Source organism: Simochromis diagramma, unplaced genomic scaffold, assembly GCF_900408965.1.
Source record: "Simochromis diagramma unplaced genomic scaffold, fSimDia1.1 OVJJ01000389.1, whole genome shotgun sequence".
In the NCBI taxonomy this organism is placed as follows: Eukaryota; Metazoa; Chordata; class Actinopteri; order Cichliformes; family Cichlidae; genus Simochromis; species Simochromis diagramma.
In genome coordinates, this window is record NW_024387227.1 from 1,283,005 (window position 1) to 1,305,429 (window position 22,425).

General features: G+C 39.0%; 1 protein-coding gene across 13 annotated transcripts in view; it reads right to left on the reverse strand.

The window, feature by feature from the left end:
* Nucleotides 1–15,222: 15,222 nt before the first annotated feature.
* atp2b2 (ATPase plasma membrane Ca2+ transporting 2) overlaps nucleotides 15,223–22,425 on the reverse strand; it is a 116,056-nt gene continuing 108,853 nt past the window's right edge. For 11 of the 13 annotated variants that reach the window (XM_040052254.1, XM_040052252.1, XM_040052247.1 and 8 more), the window contains one exon: nucleotides 15,223–19,072. In XM_040052254.1, coding sequence (XP_039908188.1) covers nucleotides 18,761–19,072 — 312 coding nt within the window. In that variant the 3' untranslated portion in view covers nucleotides 15,223–18,760. Of the gene's footprint in view, nucleotides 19,073–22,334; nucleotides 22,385–22,425 lie in introns of all 13 variants that reach the window. The other 2 variants (XM_040052260.1, XM_040052257.1) reach the window with 1 other exon arrangement.

Below are 22,425 nucleotides of genomic sequence, written 5' to 3' on the forward strand. Positions count from 1 at the left end.
TGTGTGTGTGTAACAACAGGTTAAACAGTTCTTTTACTTAAGGTTTTTGTTGGTTGAACAGTTGTGGGAAGTCAAGTCCTAATCTTCAGTGAGGCAGTGACCCTGTCTGATGTATGAATTGATGTCAACAGTCTGGTCTTCTATGTCAATGCAGTTGAAGCTTTGCTTTTAGCATACCAACTCACACGTCTTTGTCTCTCCTAGAAGTCACTCTGCACCTGATAACACAACACAGGATTTCTTTAGTGAGAAACACTGGATTGTTGTCAGCAGCTAATGATGAATGACCAGCCTGTCATAAAGTCTCTAATAACCCATGCTGCTTGCAAAACGATTATCGCCTTATGTGCTTAAAAAGGGAGTTTATAGGGTTTGTTCATACACAAGTCGATTGCCTGGTTTCCAGGCGTGATGATCGGTGCACTAGGAACTCCCCTGACTCTAAAAGCCTGACCTAGTCTCTAAGAATCCCTTCATGCAAGGGTCAGTCGTCATTAGAAGCTTAAAGGAAGTGCCCTGCATAAAAAGTATGGCCACCCAAAGAGGTTGGCAAACAGTCACTGTGCTTTTCAGGCAGAGTCAACTTCTTTATTTATGTTGCCCTGCACAACATTATCAGAAGGTGAATTCTTAATAAGGAAACTGCCTCAGCCTGCTTGTTTTCCTCTGTGTTTGTTCCATATATTCCTACTAAGAAGAATTCTGGAAAGTGTTTAGTGTAGCTGCAGTGCAAGAAGTGGTGATAAAAGTTTTTCAAATAAATTCCAATGCTTTCTAATACATTGGCAAATTTTTAAAAATTGAAAAAAAAAAGTTTTGATTCAATACTGTTAACAAGCTGTCAGGAGGTCATTCCACTTAACCATTGTCCTTGTGGCCTACTGACACCGAAACAACAAAGATGCTGCGAAATAATTGGCTGCCTGAGTCCTGAAGGACCACAAAGTGGGTGTTTCATTGGCTGTTTGAGTTGCATCTCTTTGCTGTCCAGTTAGAACAGTGAGGGGGAAAAAAGCACTTGTTGCCAGGATACCTAAGATCAGTGTTTGTTCAAGGCGCTGGAAGTGAAAATAGTTGAAGAAAACAGACAAGTTAAAGTATGTTAGAGGCAGAGATAGGAGGCATATAAAGAATGAGCAGCAAAAAATAGAAGAAAGAACTAGACAGAAGGGAAAAAAGCAGAATGAAAAATGAAAGACAGCGAGGGGAGAGTTGATAAAGCTGTCACTCCGAATGTATCTCACCCGTTTCTCATATGATGTTATGTAACTCCCCCCCCCCCCCCCCCCACCCCTTACTTGTGAATGATATCCCATTTTTTCTGAATTTCTGAGAAGATGCTGTATTGTTTTTCCCTGAAAAACTTATTCTGTCGTTCATTTAATTATGAAATCTTAGTAACACTGGGTATTGGAGAGGTTAGCACGATTGCCTCACATCAAGATCAGATTCGGTGGACCTTTCTGTGTGGAGTTTATATGTTCTCCATTCTCTCCAGGTAATGAGGCTTTCTCTCACAGTTCAAATATATGCATGTAAGCTGACTGCAGGCGTGAATATGAGCATAAAAAGTCGACACTCTCTCTGTTTTAGGCAAGCCATAGACCAAGGCCAACTGATGTTGGTGAGGCACTAGACAAAGAGTGATTCAAACCATCCCTAAGCTGAGTAACAAAATAAAGGGTCCAGCAGACCCTGGGACAGGGTTACTGGGTTCCTATCCTGGAGCCAATCCTAGGGTCAAGGGTGAGTGTCTGGTGGCCAGGCTTTAGCCCTAAGAAGCTACATTAGGGGCCGTAGGAGTTTAGTGCTTTGTGAATTAGATGGTATTAAGAGGTGGCGGTCTGTTCTCAAACTCCTGCCCCTGCAACCCAAACCTGGCTAAGTAGTAGAAAATGGATGGATGGATACGTGAATGGATGGCTGGATGGCATAATACAGTGTTTAGGACTCTGTTGGGATTGTTTGAAAAATGTGTACAAATTAAAGTGCCTTGATTGAAAGAATGATGTCAGTTGTTGGGTGTGTTTTTTAGGTATTTTACTGTCTGTGTATCATCATCTTTTTTTTGGACATATTCCACAACCTTTCCCAGACTTTGTATTTTAGGATTTAAAACAAAATCCTCACCCAATGTTATTTATGTTTTAAATATTGTTTTCAGTTAACTCGTCATGTTTGTAGATTTAAAAAAAAACACATAATGTGTGAAATTTGCAAATGTTTCTTTGCTGAAAACTTGTTGCTTGGGTAACAGATTGTTGTGTGCGTGTGTGTGTGTGAGCCAGGGCACTGATAAGGGCACTGCTTGTTCATGACACCTTGGTCTCATGGCGTATTATTATTATTATTATTATTATTATTATTATTATTATTTACCTAGGTAATTTGTCATTAATATAATGATGTGAGCTGTGAGAAAAAGAAAAAAGTATTTCCCACCCCACCCTCATCCTATTGGGCTCCCCCAGCTGGACTATGCCTCCCAACACACTACAGATTGTGCACAGCAACAGTTCATGGAGACTGCTGTCCCATCTTTCAAACTCCCCAGATGATCATCCAGTAGAGCATTCACAGAACACACCAGAATGAGTAGCTCCATAGCGGCTCCAACACACATCCCATTAACTACAGTATCACTGCCAGACACCACAGGACATCCCAAGAGGTCCTGTATCCATGCCCCCGAAACTTTTCTGGCAGCACAAGGGGGGACCTACACAATAAGTCAGATGGTTTAATGTTATGCCTGACGAATAGTCTTTCTGATTAAACATCATTCTGTAGGAGAAATTTGAATGGAATTCTTTTGAAAGTTTTCATTTGGCATATTTAAGATACAACTGAGCTTACTCAAAGAATGAAGCCATAACTTCAGCCACATCAACCGTTCAGTGTCGTGCAATGCTAAAATTGTGCCAAGGGTATAAGCCTTCATCTCATTGGAAGCACAACCCCACATCTTCATATCAACAGCAATTTGTATGAGCAATTCACCAAGATGCCCCAAGAACATTTAAACACGGGTCACTTCACTGAGAAAGCTTTAGACTGCATTCATGCACAATTTTCACCAGCACAAAAAGAAACTGTGAGGTAAGGTGAAAAGAAAAGAAGCCAGGGGAAATGCAAGACAAAGAGCCCAGTGCAACAGATCCCAAACTAATGTTCAACAAACTGGCTGCAGCCAATCCACAGCAATTATTCAGCCCACATTTCTTTCATCCCTTTGCAACACTTAGCCCGCGGTCCAACAAAAGATATTATTTACCCTCATCAGTAGTGCGACATTATTAGACTAGCACTATCAGTGACAGTGTAAAACAATAAGAATGTGATTATTTATCTTAAGTCATAAACATACACGTGGGCACTGACACACACACACACCAGTGCACACGCTGACCCCACCTTACAGCTTTCTTAGGAGAGTCCAATAGCTTTCTATGCTTGGCATGAAAGGAGCGTTGAGTAGCTACCAACCAGGCCACCCAGTAGTGAGTGAGACCTGCCAGCAAAACCCCCGGGCACATGCCAGTAGAGCTGAGAAAAGCTGATATTGGTATGATGAATATTAATTCATAGTGACTGCTGCATAATACTAAAGCAACAACACGTACAAATGCAATACAAGTCTGAGGCTTCAGATCTTTCTGGTGCTGGCTAGCTAGCATATGCACAAAAATGAGAACATTGTTTTAAAGCAGCATAAAAGTGACAAAAAACAATACTGGAAAAAAGTCTTACTTTACTGAATACACTCAATAAAGACTAAAGTCACTGACAAATGCAAAGGCCTGATCAATAAATGTGATAATAAATAATAATAATACATTTCTGCAGAGACAAGTCTTCATTTGTTCATAAGGTGTGACCAAATCAAATGGTCAACTTCACCTGTATGTTCAGCTGCGATGAAAAGATCGGCCTTACCGCTATAGCAGCTCTCTCTCTGGCCACCATATGCTTCTCAGGGGATGGTTTTCATTTACATTTTATCATTTTATTTTCTTTGTCTTCTTAAACGTACTGAGACAAGTCTGTAGTGGAGTAAAAATCAGATAAGGATAGCATGACAGATGTTAACTTTGATTAAGAATAGGTATAATTAACTGGACATGAATAACTTGACCTTATTATATAATATTATACTACAGTATATTCCTAATTAACTAGGCTGCTCATTCTCTTTCTCTTGACAGTACCTACTTTACAGATATAACACAGTTTAGAGTCAAATTTAAAGACATTAAAGTTTGAACTTATTTGACCTTGAAGAAGAGGTCAGAGGTCCAAAGTAATGTTAATTTATAATCCCAATATATCATTCCCTATAAGCCTACAGTATATGTTGTCAATACAAATAATGGGTAAGAAACATAGTTTTAAATAGCTCTGTACAGCATTATCATTACTTTGACTTTGAGGACAATCTGTTTACCTTGAGGGAAAGGTGGAGTGCATTCTAAGAATAAAGATAAAAGACAGCAGTACTATTTCAGCACTGAGGACAGCGCCATGGATTGGAGTCAATACAGGGCAATGACTTAAAAAACCAACTATATCTTAGCCCTTTAGCAGAGAGGTGGCTGATTTAGGTTACTTTATAAAGCAGATTACTGGACAGCCACCAGTGGAACTAGGCCACTAGTGTTTATTGATGATGTTAATATTGCTGGTAGAGGTAGCTGGCTGAACAGTGAGGTATGTACAGAGCTATACTCTCTATACTCAAAGGCCTCTTTAAATCCCTGTGGACATGGATAAGATCTTAAATGTTTGGCGTGGATGACTTTGGTCAACATAAGATAACCCAAATCCTCAGGTGAGCACTCTTAAATGGGTGAAGGTTGTTATAGCAGCAGACTGATTTATATATTTTGGTACTGTTTGGACACTAATGCAAAAAATATACAAAAGATAATGTGAGATTTTAAGTTAAATGCCTACAGATACTGTAAAGGCCCAGAACTGGCTATTTATTAAAACCTTTATATTTGTGTATGTTTATTTAAGAGACCGCGCATATAAATTAATATGAGTGCTTAAATTCAGCATGAAAATATGCCAGATTTAGCTACACAGGGTAAATCTAATCTTTTAATAAAACAGTATCAAAAGCAGGAAACAAACAAGAAGACAGTCATTCCACATCTGCAGGAATCCAGCTACCCACTGCTGGGGTACTGAAAATATTCCATGTTTGAGCAAAATACACTACATTGCAAATTAAAACGCTAATCAAGCATGAAGATACCAATTATATTGCCAGCAAACGTGAGTGAACTCCCAGTATGCATCTATGAAGCAACAGCCACAGTGCTAGAAACAGAGAGGATAGGATTAAAAGCCCTAAATTATACACAAACATAAAAAAAGAGTTAAAACAGTTGCATAAACAAAGTCAAAACAGTCAATTAAGTAATCCAGAAATAAACAGCTTTCAGTGTTGTGGCTGTAAGTAAACAGAGCACTTCCCATATCAGTTAACATCTTCATTTTCTGCCTTAAAAAAGATTATGTCATACTAATAATCTAATAGATAAAATGTTATCTTGATACACAAACAAAAATGATATAACAAAGACTTGAAGCAGAACACAGATCACAGTTCCACAGGAATATGGTAGGGAGCGCTTCCCACTAACACCTACCAGAAACCATCAAACCAACTATTTTACACTTTGTGGCTGACATGTGGATTGACCTCCTGCCTGAGCCTGTGTTTCCAGTGCTTGCTAAGCGTACATGCACTGCAAAACAGGAGTCCAAGCTGAAGGTAGCAGAGTGACCAAAATGGATAACAAATGTGTATACCAGGGTCAAATTTAGAAAGGCAAGGCTAAAATGGTTTGGACATGTGCATAGGAGGGGTAGGATGTTGATTATTGAGCTGCCAAGCAAGAGGAAAAGAGGAAGATGAGGTTCATGGATTCAGTGAAGGAAGACATGCAAAGGGTTGGTGTGACAGAGGAGGATCCTACAGAGATGGAGGCAGATGATCCGCTATGGTGATCAGCTGAAAGAAGAAGAAGATGCTCCCTTGGGCATTGGCACTGTTATTAATACTACTACTAGAAGGCTGTTGCTACTGATCTTAGTGACAGCAGGAGTGTAAAAGTATAAAAGAATATCAATCAAGTAATTGTACAAATATTTTAGTCTGGACCAAGCTGTTGGTATAAACATCCTTCATTCAGCATTTACCTGACAGGCATTGTTTCTCGCCATGCATTGTGATAGTGAGCTGAATACTGAACGAGTGTGACACTGTTAAAATGTTGTCTTAATAATACCCTAAAAAGTAGAACGGAATGAATAACTGTGTCTGTAAAGTGATTTGGCACTGAAGACTTGTGTTGTTCACCCTTTTTATTACCAGACTCGCTCCTCGGCGCTACATCAAAATTGCTTTCAGCAAGCAGCATGGCTCCAAAGAAGTGTTAATTAGTTAGATGGTGCAACAACTGAGATCATTTGTCATGTAATCTTGCACACAGCTGGGCAAAATGACAGAAAACCTTCTTGTTTATGACTTTATTTTGGGGGTTAGTGCAAATAACAAAGATTTATTTCCCAAATGTCTGCAGGAAATTCTCCTTCCATCACAAAAAAAATGCACTGGTTTTCTGAAAGGGGGTTGTAGTTATAAACAGTCGTGATTCCACTCTATCATCCAAATGTTGAATATAGACTAAAATGTCAGTATTGATAACTGTCATTTTGATTCACACAATGACCGTCTTGATGAGCAGCTACCCAGGTAATAATTTCATTCAAGCCCTTCACCTTGGAGATTTCTCATGGGTTCCTGGAAATATTAAACCTGATGTGCAATTATACATTCAGCTATTCTTAGCTCTGTCTGTCTACTATGCTCACCTGCCAGACAACCTTTTGATGAATGAGCTATTACCACATCCTGGAGTGTGGTGGACCATAGGTAATGAAGACAAACTGGAGATATTACCCAAATAATGGCAGCTGGTGGTCTCTTCCTCTCTGTTCTCTCTTTCACTTTCATCAGTCCTCCCCCTCTTCAGTCCATCCGTACATAAAGACGGAATGTTGATCAGTCTAGGAAATATGACACCTCTGCATCTTCCTCTGAATATATCATTTCACTTATCGCTGCGTGACATCTTGGTATCGGCACAGTGAACAGGGGAATGGAGCAATTATACCTGAGAGGTTTTGAGGTAGAATGGTAATCACGGACCTGTCCATCTGCTGTCACTGGAGAATTGAGTGTGATTGTGTGTCTGAGAGACAAATATCTGGGCTAGGATGTTTTTTGTGTATGTTCTTGGGTTATGCATCTAATTTGACAGAAGAAATGTGACCGCCAGAGCTTTACCTTTTTTTTTCTTTCTTTCATTTTTTGGGCCCACTGACATTTAACTCATCAAGTTTTGATTTGAATCAACAGTTTTCCTTCTTATTCACTAATTAATTCATGCTCATCTGGTCAGTGTGATTGATTGTGACCAAACCAAAAAATGGAGTACTTGATGAACATTAAAATGATGAACACGATGAGAGGAAACAAATCCATCCATCCATCCATCCTATTCTGCTTATCCAGTTCAGGGTGGTGGTTGTGGAACTGGGTTCCATGGGTTGAGAGTAAACGCATGAAAAGCCACCACTCTTTGCAGGGCCTTTCAGACTGACAGCCAGTCGTACTTTCAAACCTATGGTACCTATGGTCAATTTAGATACCACCAGTTATGCAAACATGCATGTCTTTGGACTGTGGGAAGAAATGGGAGTGCCTGGAGAGAACCCACACAGGCACACGGAGAACATTCAAACTTACACAGAAAGGCCCCAAACTGTTTTTGGATTAAAAAAACAGGTAGACATTTTCTCCTAAAATTATCAGTATCTCAGATTTTTATCCTTCACAAGAAACCACAGACGAATGCTACTTTTGTTATAACAGGCTGAAAGTCAGAAATATTGAAAACAGCAGAGACGGCAGACCTAACATTATGCCACAGATGACCTCTGCTGGTCAGAATTTTGCAATGCACGTTCCCACCTCCAGCCCTCCACTCATCCACCTTCAGTTCTCTGTGATGTTCATTCAGTCTCCTCGACTGACCCCTAGCTTTGCTGCATGTGAAATAATCAGCAACAAGAAAATGATCTCATACTTCACAAGTACAATGCAGTCTAACACGTGAACCACAAATCAACGCACTTTCATTATTGCCGTATTTTGTTTTGCAAGTTTCAACTCTGCCGAAAGGCGTGTCATATCTTTTTTTGGCTAGTTTGCATAGTAGCCATGGCCCTGAGGTGTCTTTGGGATATAATGAGTCACCACATAGTCACCTTTGTTTTGAATCAACCAACAACATAGCTGTTTGTGCAGTGAATGCAACGTGTGTGTTTTCCCATGTCATTCCCACAGTCCCATCCCCCCAACAGGAACCATAGTCTCCCCTTATCCCATTAAGACAATTGCCAAGACTGGCATTCAAACGTGTGCACGTGCGTGTTTGTGCGTGCGTGCATGTGTGTCCGAAAGCACACACACCCATACACACACATATACGGACGAATGCACACAAATATACTGACCCATACACACACACTGGGCAGAGAAAGAGTAATTTCAAAATCAATCCTTTTGAAGAAAAAGAGTGAAAAAAGAATGAGAGCCTCAAAACCTCAACCAGTGTTGGCTGATTGTAAAGGACTGTCAGTTACCGCAGTCTTCTATTGGGCCAAAGGGAAGCAGCAGGATTCAACTTGGGGCCCAGTAAAGGGCTATTCTTCCTGGAAATCAGCCCTCGCACATGGACTTGAATGCGGCCTGAGGCTAATCTCCTGAGCTGTGGGAGTCCAATCTATATTCACAGGCTGTGCGACCCCAGCAGGCACGGCCATGCATGCTGATGCCACTACACACAGCACTAAGCTAGTGCTAAAGCTAAGTCAGGGTTAATGCTAATGTGTCCATCACATTTGCTCTGCAAATATGGATAAGGATATATTTTAAGATGTATAGAAATAAAGTTTCCAGTAATAAAGAATAAACAAGAGAATATTTTCTTGGGTATGTTGAAACCTTTTTGTGGTTCCCATAATAAGGTACCGAACTACATTATTCTTTCCAGCAAACATATTAGAACATAATTAGGACATGAAAGGGATGTAAAATAAATTAGCAACGTGCCATTTCTCACTTAAAATCTTCTATTCATCAAGCCATGTAAATAGCTTTGTGTTTTGTTTTTGTTGTATTTTTAATGTCCCGGGTTTTGTGTACTTTACCTCCTCCTCCAGAATAAATGTATAGCATCAAACTCCCAAAAAAAATTCCAGTGCAAGTCACAAAAATGGTGTGAACAGTTTTCATGCAGTTGAAGTAGAAAGCTGTTCACAGCCAGGCCAAGTGTCATCTCAAATTGCTGAGAGCATCATGTGTGGTCTGGTCCATGTATGGTGACCTGAATTTGGGCAAGAGACAGAGCTGGTTTGGATTCAGGATCCAGACTTGAGCCAGCATACATGGGCCAAATCAGGGGTGTAATTAATATATTGTACCTGTGCCTGATTATTTATCTGGCAAAACCAGGTTTGGGCCATTACTATAGGCCAAACTATTGTGGCTAAAAGGATTGGACTGGGAAGCATACATTGCAATCAAAACCTGTCAGACTGAATGAGTCCCAACAGTTGTCACACTGGTATTTAAAATGAGCTCAGAGGGAAGTTATACTGTAGTAAGTATGGATGTCCCATTCTAGTAATAGTTTCCTAAAAACACACTAAACAAGCTGTTAAACAAACACACTGGTCAAGGTTATACTCATTACTGTTGGTGAGTGGCACATGAGGGACGACGGTCATCGTCATCTATTAAGCTGAGGACACCTTCACTATCATTAGATGCTGACCGTGTTTTCATTGCCTCATTAATAATGTTCTCAGCAATGAATCTACTCCTCCTCAGCGTGTGCTTAACCAGCCAGCAGTCGATTAATAATCTGCATCTTATTCTGCCCTGATGGCTCAGTGAAATAACAGCCCGCATGTCAATGATTGAAACTGCACCCTTTAATTTATCAGCCTCTTATTTGAAACGCTGTGTGTGTTAATGGAGAGAGATTTTCATTCCTGTTGTGGCTTTTCATTATGACATGTATGATGCAAATTGATAGCTGATTAGACGGGATTTATTTTTTCCTATCAACAGTGGTTAAAGTGAGATTTTGCAGGTGTGGGGAGCCTAAAAACATAAGAAAAAGAAATACTTAGAAATAAGCCACATAACATCTTGTTTTGTGAGGTTGTGATCAGCTGACCTGTGTTGGTACTCAGATATTTATTGCTCATTGTGGATGTAGCCAACTGAACTTAACAAGACACATTCAAATGTTTAACAAGCTGTATGTGTAATTTTCCAAACCCTATATGCTAAAAGGGTAGAAGTTGATGTAACCTATCATTGACCATGAACACCATATTTGCTCTATGTCAGCCCAACTTACCAGTTTAGCCTACACTAAACCGTATCACACTGCTTAGTGTGGTACACAAATCTAGTTTACTTCAATTTCTTTTGTGAGATGGTTCATAGAAACACATCAGGCACACATAATGTATAGATCTAATATCTGATTTAAAGAATCAGAAGAATTTTAAATGAATTATAACAGTAAAATTTAAAAGTGTCCTGTTTAACAGCTGAGCAGTGCTTACCTTTGAGAATAATCTCACACTTCCTCTTCTGTCTCTCATCTTTTTATCTCTTAATGTCACAAACTAATGTCTCTCTCTCTCTCAGTAACATTGCATTACATTGCATTAGCTCCCAAACACATTTGTAGCTAACTGCTCAGAAACGGTTTGTGTTTTTGGTGATATTTGTTGAGCTGTTTGAAAAGTTGCATTCGAAATTATTACTTCAAGTTACTGTTCATGCTTGCTCCTCTTCTGTGTTACTGTAGATACTGAAGTACAGCGACCACGAGTTTACATCTACATCATGAATACACCACAGGGATAAGAAGAAAAACAACAGCCACGGCATGTCTTTATTTTCTTATCAGTGAGCACTGGAAGCAACGTCAGGCTACAGTACATGAAAAATGTATTGACAGTAATATGCATTAACCTGCCTATCAAATGTCATTGCTTATTATCTAATGGTACTGGAAGTAATTGTGTCAAAAGTCATCATCTGCCAAACAGTGATTGTTGTCATTTGCCAAAAGAATTCATTTTTCTGTGTTTAAACTGTCTAAAAGGACTTATTATAAGTCATCTAGAAAGAACATGTCACAAATGTAAAGTCTGCAATCATTATGTTGACTAAGTGAATTTCATATATCATTTATTTTATTCAGAAAAAAAGATTAAATATCTCCTTTTCAAGAGACGTGGCCAAAAGGGGAGTAGAAATTGGAACAAAGGGGCAAGATTCATTGTAATGTAGACCACAGAGGAGGTACAACAGGTCATTTTTAAAATTTTTGGTATAGCCCCTTCATAACCCCTTCATGTTGACTACAGCTTAGCCCCCAAATATTAACAAGAATATTGCACATAAAAAACCCACAAACAGACATTAGCAATCGCTTTTTGGCAGATGATCACCTTTTCTTCTGCCCTCTGAAGCATTTTAGCACCCTTTAGCTTGTTGTTTTGATTCCCCTGTCTGTAGCTGTACTGTTTTGGTCTTATTTGCTAAAAGGAAAAAAACTAAAAAACTATATATCCTACAAGCACAGCTAAAGCTAGGCCAAACAGGGCTAACAGTACAGTATGTCGCTGGTGAACACAGTGAAACATTTATCAGTTAAAGAGAAAGGTTGAAATGAGAGTATTAAATTTTCCCTAAAACTCCAAGTACTGATGATGCCTAATTTATACCAGAAGTTACAAATGTGTAACTGCTGTAGCTGACACAACAACACATTAATTTATGAAGGTAAACATGTGAGGCTGTAGGTGTGAGAACTTGCAGAATAAGATGTGACAATGTGTATGCGTGAGATTTTCAATCACATTACCTGTTTCCCTCTCAGCATGGACCTCTTCTCATAGGCTATTATAAAACCTGAATTTCTTTTGCACCCAGAGGAGTCTCCTCCTCAGTATTATCAAAATATTATCAAAAATTAAAATGACACTCATTACTGGCTTCATTTTTCACAACTGCATGCAATGTCATTCATTTATAAAGTTGTTGCTTGAAATGTGATTTTTTTTTTCCGATTACAATCAAGCTGTTCAAGTTTGTTTTCAGAGCGGCCAAACATCCTGATAACAGCCTATGACAGAAAGTAAAGGACAAGAAAATAAGGGTAGTTGTTTTGCATCTAAATGAATACACCAAAGTGAATCTAATACATCCAACTGAATGATGTGATGACAACCTCAGGAAAACATACTCTGCTGCAGAATGACCAGCCTGTATCATCACAACCTCTGTCTCATAATACAGACCTACAGATGGTCTCGCGATCTTCCCATGGATGAACAAGGACATATGCCATCTCTAGTGAAATACTGCCCTCCAGTGGAATCAAACTTTCAGATAAACATCAACCAGGACCTTTCTATTACGCAACAAAAAATAAATAAAAATAAATAATGACTGAGTTTGATTATATTGATACTGGCAGGTGTAGTACATTTTTAATAAAGTCGAGAGAAAACTCATGAGAACTTGAAAAGAAGGCAAGCTCCCAACACTACCATGATCTGAATGACTGATAACTTACACAAACTTAGTGGAAAAGACACCATCAAGCCTTCCATCTCAACACTGGAGACCAGTCCCGTGAGAACCTTTTGGACATCATCAGATTTCAGGTATGGGCAGATGTTCTTCCACCTTTTTAAATGTATTTCACTTAAACACAACTCCTTTAACGAGCACAACCTAAAATTTCAATACTTGGACTTTAGTAAGTACTTGAACAAAGACTTGTGTAATTTATCCAAACCAAAATAAATACTTTCCCCCTCCCTCATTACCACTGCCTAAATGACATGAGCAAGGCCTCTTGAGCTCTGTAAACAGAAAAAAGTGTTGCTGTAATGAGCAGCTTTAGGTGTACCTGGGTGAATATCAATGTAGGCTCCCTCCAAAACTGTACTAAGATTGAGGAGAAAATCACACTGTTACTCAGACTCATTTGGTCATCACTTTCATTTTTTTTCCAATACTGTATTAGTCCTCCAAAAGTGGTTAAAGTGTACGTGTCTCTATAAAAACCTCTCAGAAGCATATACTGTTTCTCCTCTGTCATGTTCATGTTCTGATATTGTCTCTCTCGCTGCTTTAGATCCATCTTCTTGTGTTTGCAATACAGTACATGTGTTAGCTTTCCACTCTTGGTGAGTTAATCTGAAAACAAACTAGATAAACTCACACAACACACAACATCAAAGACAAATGACACTGGTGAAAGCTCATTTTTGAGGAGAGGTGACTTTAAAGTATCTGGACCCAGTGTATTTATTTTCTCTTCCACTACACAGCTGGGTCCAGTCAGGTGTAGTCTGTGGTGTTCCGGCTATGATGTAGTGTATGCTATATATGCACACATATATATTTAAAACCCTATGTGCTCCTTTTACCCTCTAAAATTTGGTGTGGAGTTTAAAGGTACCCTGTGGAGTTTCAGATCAATAGTCACACTTTCAACATCTGTCTGTTTTCAATTTTTTGAATCATGCACATTCACCATACACACTGTTCCTGTTTTGTTTCTTCTCACAGACCTCTCATAAAAATTGATGTAGCTGCTGTGACATTACCCACTGGTGTTTAACCCTTTATCGAAAGCCTCAAGTGTAATATGTTGGTTATTGGCCACTTGTTTTTTGTTTTTTGTAAGAACTACTAGAAATTTAAAAATTCTGAAAAATTCTTGTGTAGACTGTAAAAGTAACTGTGCACATGCAAACACTCTCAAAAGGCATCAACACTACAAAAATAGTGAAGAGTTCCAGTTGATGTGACTGATAGTAGCTGGCTTCTAGTCATGGTTAAAAAAATATGGATTCGAAAGGTGAAGCCAAAGTAGAAGTGCCTGAAACCTGCATTGTTTCAGGCACTAGGAGGCAATAGCTGACAATGAAAAATAATGTCTATCATCCTGAGAACCAATGAAAAAGGCATCTTTCATTGTAACTGTTTTTGTGATTTCCTGCCTGTTTGGAGGCTACCCAAACACATGAGATATCATTGGAAAGGCCAGGATGTCCTCTACTGAGTACAATAGGACTTTTTAGGGTAGCTCAAGTAAGTAAGAACCATACAGACCAAATAGGATAGGTCTCAGGAGGCTATGGAAAAGGCTGACTGCCAGGACCTAAGCAGGGATGAGAACAGAGGATAATTCATAGTCACTGGTACCAACTTGTGACTTACAAGTGAGTGATCCCTGAGCGTGTACTTTCACCGTTAGATCCACCCCTTGTAGTCACATCTGGTTCCAAAAGGATGACGAGGATGAAAATATTCATTTTACCAATCAGTGGGTGATGTTACTGTAGCTAAGTCAATCTTCTAGGCTGCCTATGCCACTAGCCCAGTTTCAACTGCTCATTATGGCTTTGTTTCACACGGAACCTTAAGGACACACATACATTCAAATATTAAATATTAGTTTAAAAGAAAACTCTATAAGGCACCTTTAACTCGTGGTATTAGTTTGAAATGTTGTGTTAAAATTAGCTTACTTTAAAAATACATCAAATTTTGAAGGCAACAGTAGAGAGCTTCCTTTGGTTGAACCTGTTACAGTGCAAAAGTGTATTAGAGCAGAAAATAAATAAAAAGAAAGGAAGAGAGAGAGAGAGGGAAAGAAGAACTGACTCACAACGAAAGTCCTGGCCCAACTTGAAATGAGGAGGTAGCAATTATGTGGTCGTCGCCTAGGTCGCTCTGGTGTTTCCTCAGTATAAGCGGTCATAAAAATAAAAGGATTTTAGGTGAAGAACATCAGGAAGTTCTTTCTCAGTGATGCTGACAATCCTAAAATTTGTGAAATCCTTTGAAGTAAATCAGTAAAGTTGAAGAAAGAAAAAATAACAGAAAACAGTGAAACAATCAAAGTCATCACTGACATTACAAGGCGACGTACACCAAATCAGAACAGGACATGTTAGATGGGGCCAGGACACACCATGCTGGGTCATGCTGCTCTGGGAGATTTATTTAGTGATTTTTCCTTGTTCTTTTTTTTCCGTTTATTATGTTGTTCACTTGCGCTGTCAGGAGTGTAGTAAATGGGACAGTCAAGCAGCAAGAGTCACAGTTCATCATCATCATCATCATTATCATCATCATCACTATCACCACCATTATTATCATTCTCCTAATGGTATCATAATAATAATTTCATCATCATCATCATTATTGAACTTTTTCCTCAAGCTAGAAAATAATTTACATCACATTGTTTTTACTGACTTTTGAGACCACAAACATTCCAGCAACACACTCTAGGAATAAGGGTGGGTAACAATCAGAAAAGCATGACTTTTTGCATAGTATTAAATGAACAAAGACATTGAGTTCTTTATTTACAATTATTGTATAGATAAAAAAAATATCATAAAAACAAGATGAACACTTAAATCACTTACCCATAAATGGCTAAGTATGCCAAAAAAGTTATTTGTTGGCATTTCTCTTTTTCTTTGTTCCACAAACTGCATGCTGCTAAATACAGTACATCGAGGCAGGTGAGAGTATATTGCAAAAAGTATCATTGTTATCATCATCATCATCGTCATCATTATCAGTGTCATCGTCAAAGTTATTATTGGTTCCTACAGCACGTGTTATGATTGGGATGTAATCACGGTGTTTTCTGACAGGAGCAGTGATTGATCACATACAGCCAAACGGCTGCATCGGCAGTATGACTCATTGTGGTGCATGATGGTAGATGTAGTCAGGAGGAGCTCCTGTGTCCACACCAGTGGAGTTCCTGTCCTCGATGGACTCATCGCTGTATTTACAAAGATTATTTTTTAAACTCAGTTTCTTTGCATCCCCTTAAAGCTGAATGTCCTCCCGGATGTAAAAGTGGTTTGAGAATATTGGCTCAAGTCTTTTTTTTAATATTATTATTATTATTATTGAAAATGCTATTGTTTTGTATCTGTTTTGTTTATTGTTTTACAGTTTTTACAGAGAAACAAATAAATTGTCAAGTTAAAACAATGGAAAGAAAACAAAAGAAATCAACAGCTTTCAAGCAAAATATTAGAACCCAAACTGGGTTTTTTTCTTTCTCCAACTTAAATAAGACAGATTTTTTTATTCAGGTGGTCCATGTTACGTTTTCAACACGCCTGAGCTGACTGGTAAAGCTTGTGCACCCTCTCCAGATGGACAGATTGGCTGGGAAATGACAGAGGAGGAGGATATAAAAAAGAAGAGAGATAGAACTTGTTGGATAAATGATCATATATACTTTACTAGCTTACAGAATTTTTGTTTTTAGAAAAATCTGGAGGTTTTTTTTCTTTTCAAGTTGCATAATGAGCCTATCACGTCATGCTTGCCAGTGATTTCGATTAGTAATAGAAATACAATAGTACAGGCTAGTTAAGTGGCCTTGTCCTTCGGAGTGCAATAAGACTGGGTAAATGTGCCTTCTGTATGTAACATCTCTCTGGTAATGTCTGATTGGTCAAAGCACAATAAATAGTTTACAACTAGTGAGTACAGTTGAGATGCTAGAGTACTGTATATTCTGTGACGGCAGGAAGACAAGCTTGGTTAAAACACACAAAAGCACATCTAGAATTACACCACAGAAGTTTTCATTCATAACCAGATAGTGCAGAAAATCTTTTTTTTCTCATATATATATATATATATAGAAAAAGAGTCAAAGCAACATTCCATTTTTGTTCTCATTTCTTCTTTTTTTTTGTCAGTTTTTCTGTTTTCTTAGATGTTAAAAATGTCTGCAGCTTTGTGTGGCTGCATGTGTCTCTGCTAGAGGAAAAGAAACTCCTTTAAACAAAAGTAAACCAATAGGTTAAATAAAAAATAGACACAACGCAAAAAATATTCCATGTTTTCAACCGAAACGTTTTGATTTCCGTGCGGTACAGAGAAGCCAAATATAACTGCAAATTTCTAATATGACTCAGCTGCAGCCTTTTGATGGTCATAGATTTGTTTTTGTTTTTTTAAAAACGTCAAGTCCTTTGAAGAAGCAGGTTTATCTAGAAGAGTTCGCTATAAAGGTCCTGATATCAGCCTTTGACTCGAGCCCTGACCCCAGGCCAGTGCTGAAGCACAGAGAAAAATAAGACATAATCTTAACAAAAGAGAAGAAGCAGTGGATAAAAAGAATAAAATATCCCCCTCTGTCACAAAAAGGAGGCCTCTGTTTAGAAAAAAACCAAAGGCAAGCCACTCCAACTTGATCCCAACAATCATATAGAGTAATACTAAGATTCCACAATTACTATGTATCCCATTATATTTTGGTTTCTTTTTGTTGTTAAACCTCTAAAAATATCTACATTATTTGACAAGACAGCAGGCAAATTCCAGCACAGGGTTTTTCAGTAATAACACACCGAAACAGCTCTGGTCCATCTGAGCTTCGACTTCGCCTTCCTCCTTCTAGAAACCAGGAAGTTTATCTCTACGAGGTTGTAAACAAATTACATTCTCTTTAAGACATAAATAAGTCAAAGGTATTGGAGCCATTGAAGCAGGAACAAGGCAACATGCCAACAAACAAAGATAAACTCTCTCTAAATATATTTATATGTATTTAAATTTATAGAATATATCCCATAAATGCTATCATCATTATTATTATTTTGCGTTCCTCTTTACGGACAGGTGCAAAACTGTTGTGCAAGTTGAGCCCTACCACCTCGATACACATTTCCGTTTATGGATGAAATAAATTTGTACAGTTGGGTACATGTTCATGCCACACAGAAGAGGGGACTTTGCAGGCCAGAAACTCAGAGATGCTGTCTTTAAAATCGCAGTCCACAGTGAGGCCTAGCCCATCAGAACCAAAGAACTCCAATAAAATTAAAAGCCTTTTAAATAAAACCTGGGTAATGTACATTCATGCAGGAGCAACAATAATAAGAACAATAATAATCAGAATCAGAATTAGAATAATAACAATATTTTTCAATTTAATTTAAACTATTATCAGTATTAACAATGTTTTTCGTTGAGGAGAGGAAGAGTGAGCAGAGTTTAAAGTCTGTCCTCTTGTGTGATTTTTACTCCTCAGCAGTCTCCCTCCTCATCGTCCTCCTCCCAGTGCCGCTAAAGACACCGTTCGTACATATGTGCAGTCAGACCCACACTTATAGTACATGCTAACCAGTACAAGTGTATTGTCGTACACGCCACCGTGACTGCCGCTGTACTCATACAACCACAAAAGCAGGATGGCTGTGTAGGTTTTGTGGCTTTGTTGCGCTTTTTTGATTGTATGCTAGTTTGTTTTTTCTTTTCACCTTGACATATTACTTAGATTTTCTCTGCTTTGAAAGGAGCAGAGCGCTTCAAGGGCTCTAGGCTAAGGGAAAATGGTGGACATTTTCCCCCAGGACTGTGTTGCCGGTAGGTAGCGGTTTGGGGGAGCTCGAAGTTGAGAATTGGGTGAAAATTTGGGGGTGAAGACTTGTATGGTTACAGTTAAAGGTCTGGAGGAATTGGAGGAGGTGTCCCGACAATGTGAGGAAACAACATTAGAGGTTAGAGCTGAGTTTAGGATCAGGGTTAGAGGCTTGTCTCCAAGCTGTGCAGAGGACTGGCAGGGCTGGAGGACGCAGCTGATTTACTGGTATCGATAGTGAGATTAATGCCACTGTCAATAGCGTTGTTGTTCTTGTTAGGGGACGAGGGCTGGCTTGAGTACTTCATCCTTCTACGAGCAGAATCATCGTCCGTGTCATCAATAAGGGGGATGTTGGGCGTGGAATCTTCTATCCTAAACTCAGGGTGTGTCATGAAGTTGTGGATGGATGTTCTGGAGTCTGGTTTTTCCAGGCCTTCATACAGGGAGCTACGGAATGCATTCACAACTCGGATCTGACATGGAAAGGGACAAAACAAAACAAAAAAACAAGAAGAAAAATGGTAAGAGGTGATGCCAGAGACAATATCAAAGGGTTGGAGGTACCCTCGAGATGAAAGAAAAGGCAGGGGGGGTGGGAGGGTTTGAAGAGAAAAGGGGCATAGAAGGAGGGATCCTCTCATTTGAGGATAAAGAGTTAAAGAAGGAGCAGAAGGTGGAGGAACAGCAAGGGAGAAGGCGACTGCAGCCTGTGTTCTGCTTTCACAAGATGACTACAGTCACAAGTCATTCAATTTTGGCGTGCACTAAGGAAAACTGTGAGGAACACAATCATAAAAAAACACAACAAAATCATACATTTCAAGAAAAACAAATACCAAAGCAACACGAATGCTCGTTGTAAGTATACGCTTTAGTCCAATGTGCTGTATACCTAGAAACAAGCCACGTTAATAAATGGAATGCTTACAGAAAATTTAAAGGAGAATATCACATGCAAGTTTGTAGAAATCTGGTGGACGAGGTCAGTAAGAAGGAAGGAGGTTAGATCTGAGAGATCCAATCAAGTGGTTTAAAAACTTCTGAAGGTACCAGAACACTGTCTGGGACAATATCCACACAGACTCTGAGTGGGACACACAAACACACGAGTATAGCACACGGTGGGTATGGCATGGTCTCAAACAGGGCAATGGACAGTCAAGCCTGCATGAGGTTGGCTCAACACAAGCATCGCAGTGTAAAAACTCACAACAAAACAATAAAACCAAAAGCAAAACAGTGGCATTGAGACAACGAGCAAACACAGCAGGTTAAAATGTGACAAACACAGAAAATGAACAGGAGCTAAACACAAACTACATGCAACATGACAACAGGACAGTGAGGGAGTGGTGAACACCGGCACACAGAGTACAGACACTAAACACATGGAAGTGAATAATGAAAATAAGAGTTTTACTGTCAGACGTCTGACGGTCAAAGCATGTTCCTGAGTCCATGCACGTCGACGTAAACACTCAAGTATAAGGTCCAAACAACTATGTGACAATTTATTGAGACTAAAAAGTAGCACAGTAGTCACAGACTATGGCAAATTGCTGTTTTCATAAACCCTGTGTGCATCTTCAATTTATTTTGTAAAAACATCCTACTAACGTTTTACAAGAAACTAAATCATGACAAAAATGTGAGGTATTTGGAAAAAACTGCATCAGTATTGTTGCTGGGTTTTAATTGATAATTGGCTTTACATTTACATTATTAACTCAATTCTTGTTTAAAGTAGCTGAAACTAAAGAAATGAAAATAAATTGCTGTTGAATGTAGCAACAACATATCAATGCTTTTATGTATTTTGTGTTTCCAGTTAATAAAACGTTTAATTAAACATAAGAAACCTATTTTCTCATTCTTCACAGGAGCAGTGAATACACTAAACGGACAAAAATACTGGGACAGGAAACCCATGCCTGTGAAGCTCCCGCTGCACAGTTTTTATGCTGATGTTAATGCGAGAGGAGTTTTGGAGCCCTGCAGTTACTGACTCAGCAGAGACTTGATAACCTTTACACATTATGCACCTTCACTTGTCACCAGGCATGGCAATCTGCTGCCTGGAGTCCCAGGCCAGCAGGGGACCCCAAGGTCTGATCAACCTCAAACTACAGCAATGGTAATATGCAAGGTTTGCAATGCCAGTAGTTGAGACCTGACTTCCGTAAGGGGTCCTGCCCACCTTTACTCACTCCCATCGCAAGTGGCACACATGAGTCTGTTTAAACAAGCCAAATGTTAGGAAACCTTTTAGGAGTGAAAATAGACAGAAGAAGAAGAGGGAAAAAAGCAGGACAGTGGGGAATGAAGCAAACAATAATGGCTAATAAATATATTGCTCACTAGCTACAGTAAATGCTACTAGTCTAGCCTTAAATGTAGGGGAGAGACAGTCAAAATCATGCAGCTTCCACTAACATGAAGTTATTTTTTCTCTTTACTTAGATGTTTAACATTAGCTAACTTAGCTAGCAGAGCAGCATAGTTAGGACACTGGCAATGGGCCTGTTTGCATAGCTAGCATGCTAAAGCAACACAGAAGCTAGCTATAGTACTAACAGTTTTTAACTTAGTCTTGGGCATTGTTGCCAAAATAAACATGGTCTCTGCCATAAGTAATGTTTTACTGTCATCTTATCGGACTATTGTTTGTGGCGGTGGTGTCAAATTATTTAAAACAAAGTGGCAGTAAATGCTGCTGGCGAGTCCTTCTGTGAATGCTAGAACAACCTTGTTCTGTAACTTTATGGTGAAAACAATCGAATTCAGTAATTACGAAATGTGGCCCAATACTTTTGTCCATGTAGTGTATTTGAAATTTAAACTCTGCCACAAACCTTAAGACTACAATATTCCTTCTAATTTTAAGATATTAGATTTATAAAGTTTTGAGAATAGTGCATATTATATGGCAAACATTCTGGTAGTGCTGCAGTAACTGTGGTGGAGTAGGTGTAAGGAGAGAAATGAAAATTAATAATAAACAGAAGCCTGTCTGGATGATTGCATGTGACAGGATGTCTGACAAGTAACACTTATGGGGTGTCAAAAAAGGGTGGGGGCTGATTTTACTTTGCTGCAGAGGATCTATGTCTGTAACTATGGTAACATGACAGTCAACTACACCAACAGTATGAAGCAACAAGACGGGATGAATTATTGGTACACTACTGCCTTATAGTGAGTACCCTGGCCCCGATTCCAGTTCGCACAACCTTCACATGGGATTTAATTTGATTTTCATAAAGCAGGTTGTTGTCAGTGAGGATGTGTGTGTCCATGTGTGCAAAAGAGAGTGAGAGAGACAGAAAGATGAAGGTGGGCAAATCATTAAATAACACAGACGCTTTTGACTAAAATACACACTCGCCTCAAAGTTTGCAATGTGGCAGTCAAATGTGAAAACATTTTAAGCCAAATATACCGCCGCTACCTGAATATTTTCTTGTCACTGCTGGTGATTCAGCTCAAAGGACATGTAGGAGGTAAAATTTGTTTTATGCCAAGCCAATGTGATTTGCCACAACAGCGTCACACTCCCAGGTAAAAAAAACAAACAAAAACAAAGTTAACACTGCAACTTATACTTGAATGTTCACCCAGTGACTTGGTGATTTGATTGGAATTAGTTCACATTAATGTCTATAAAGACATAAAAATGTGAGGTTTGGATGAGGGGATGATGGATGGAAGATGAGCAGAGGGAGACAAACTCACAACCTGAAATGTCACGCCGTGGGTATCACCCTTAGTCCTGCGCTCCTAGCACTCTGAGGAAACAAACACACATTCACCAATGAGAAGACAGTAC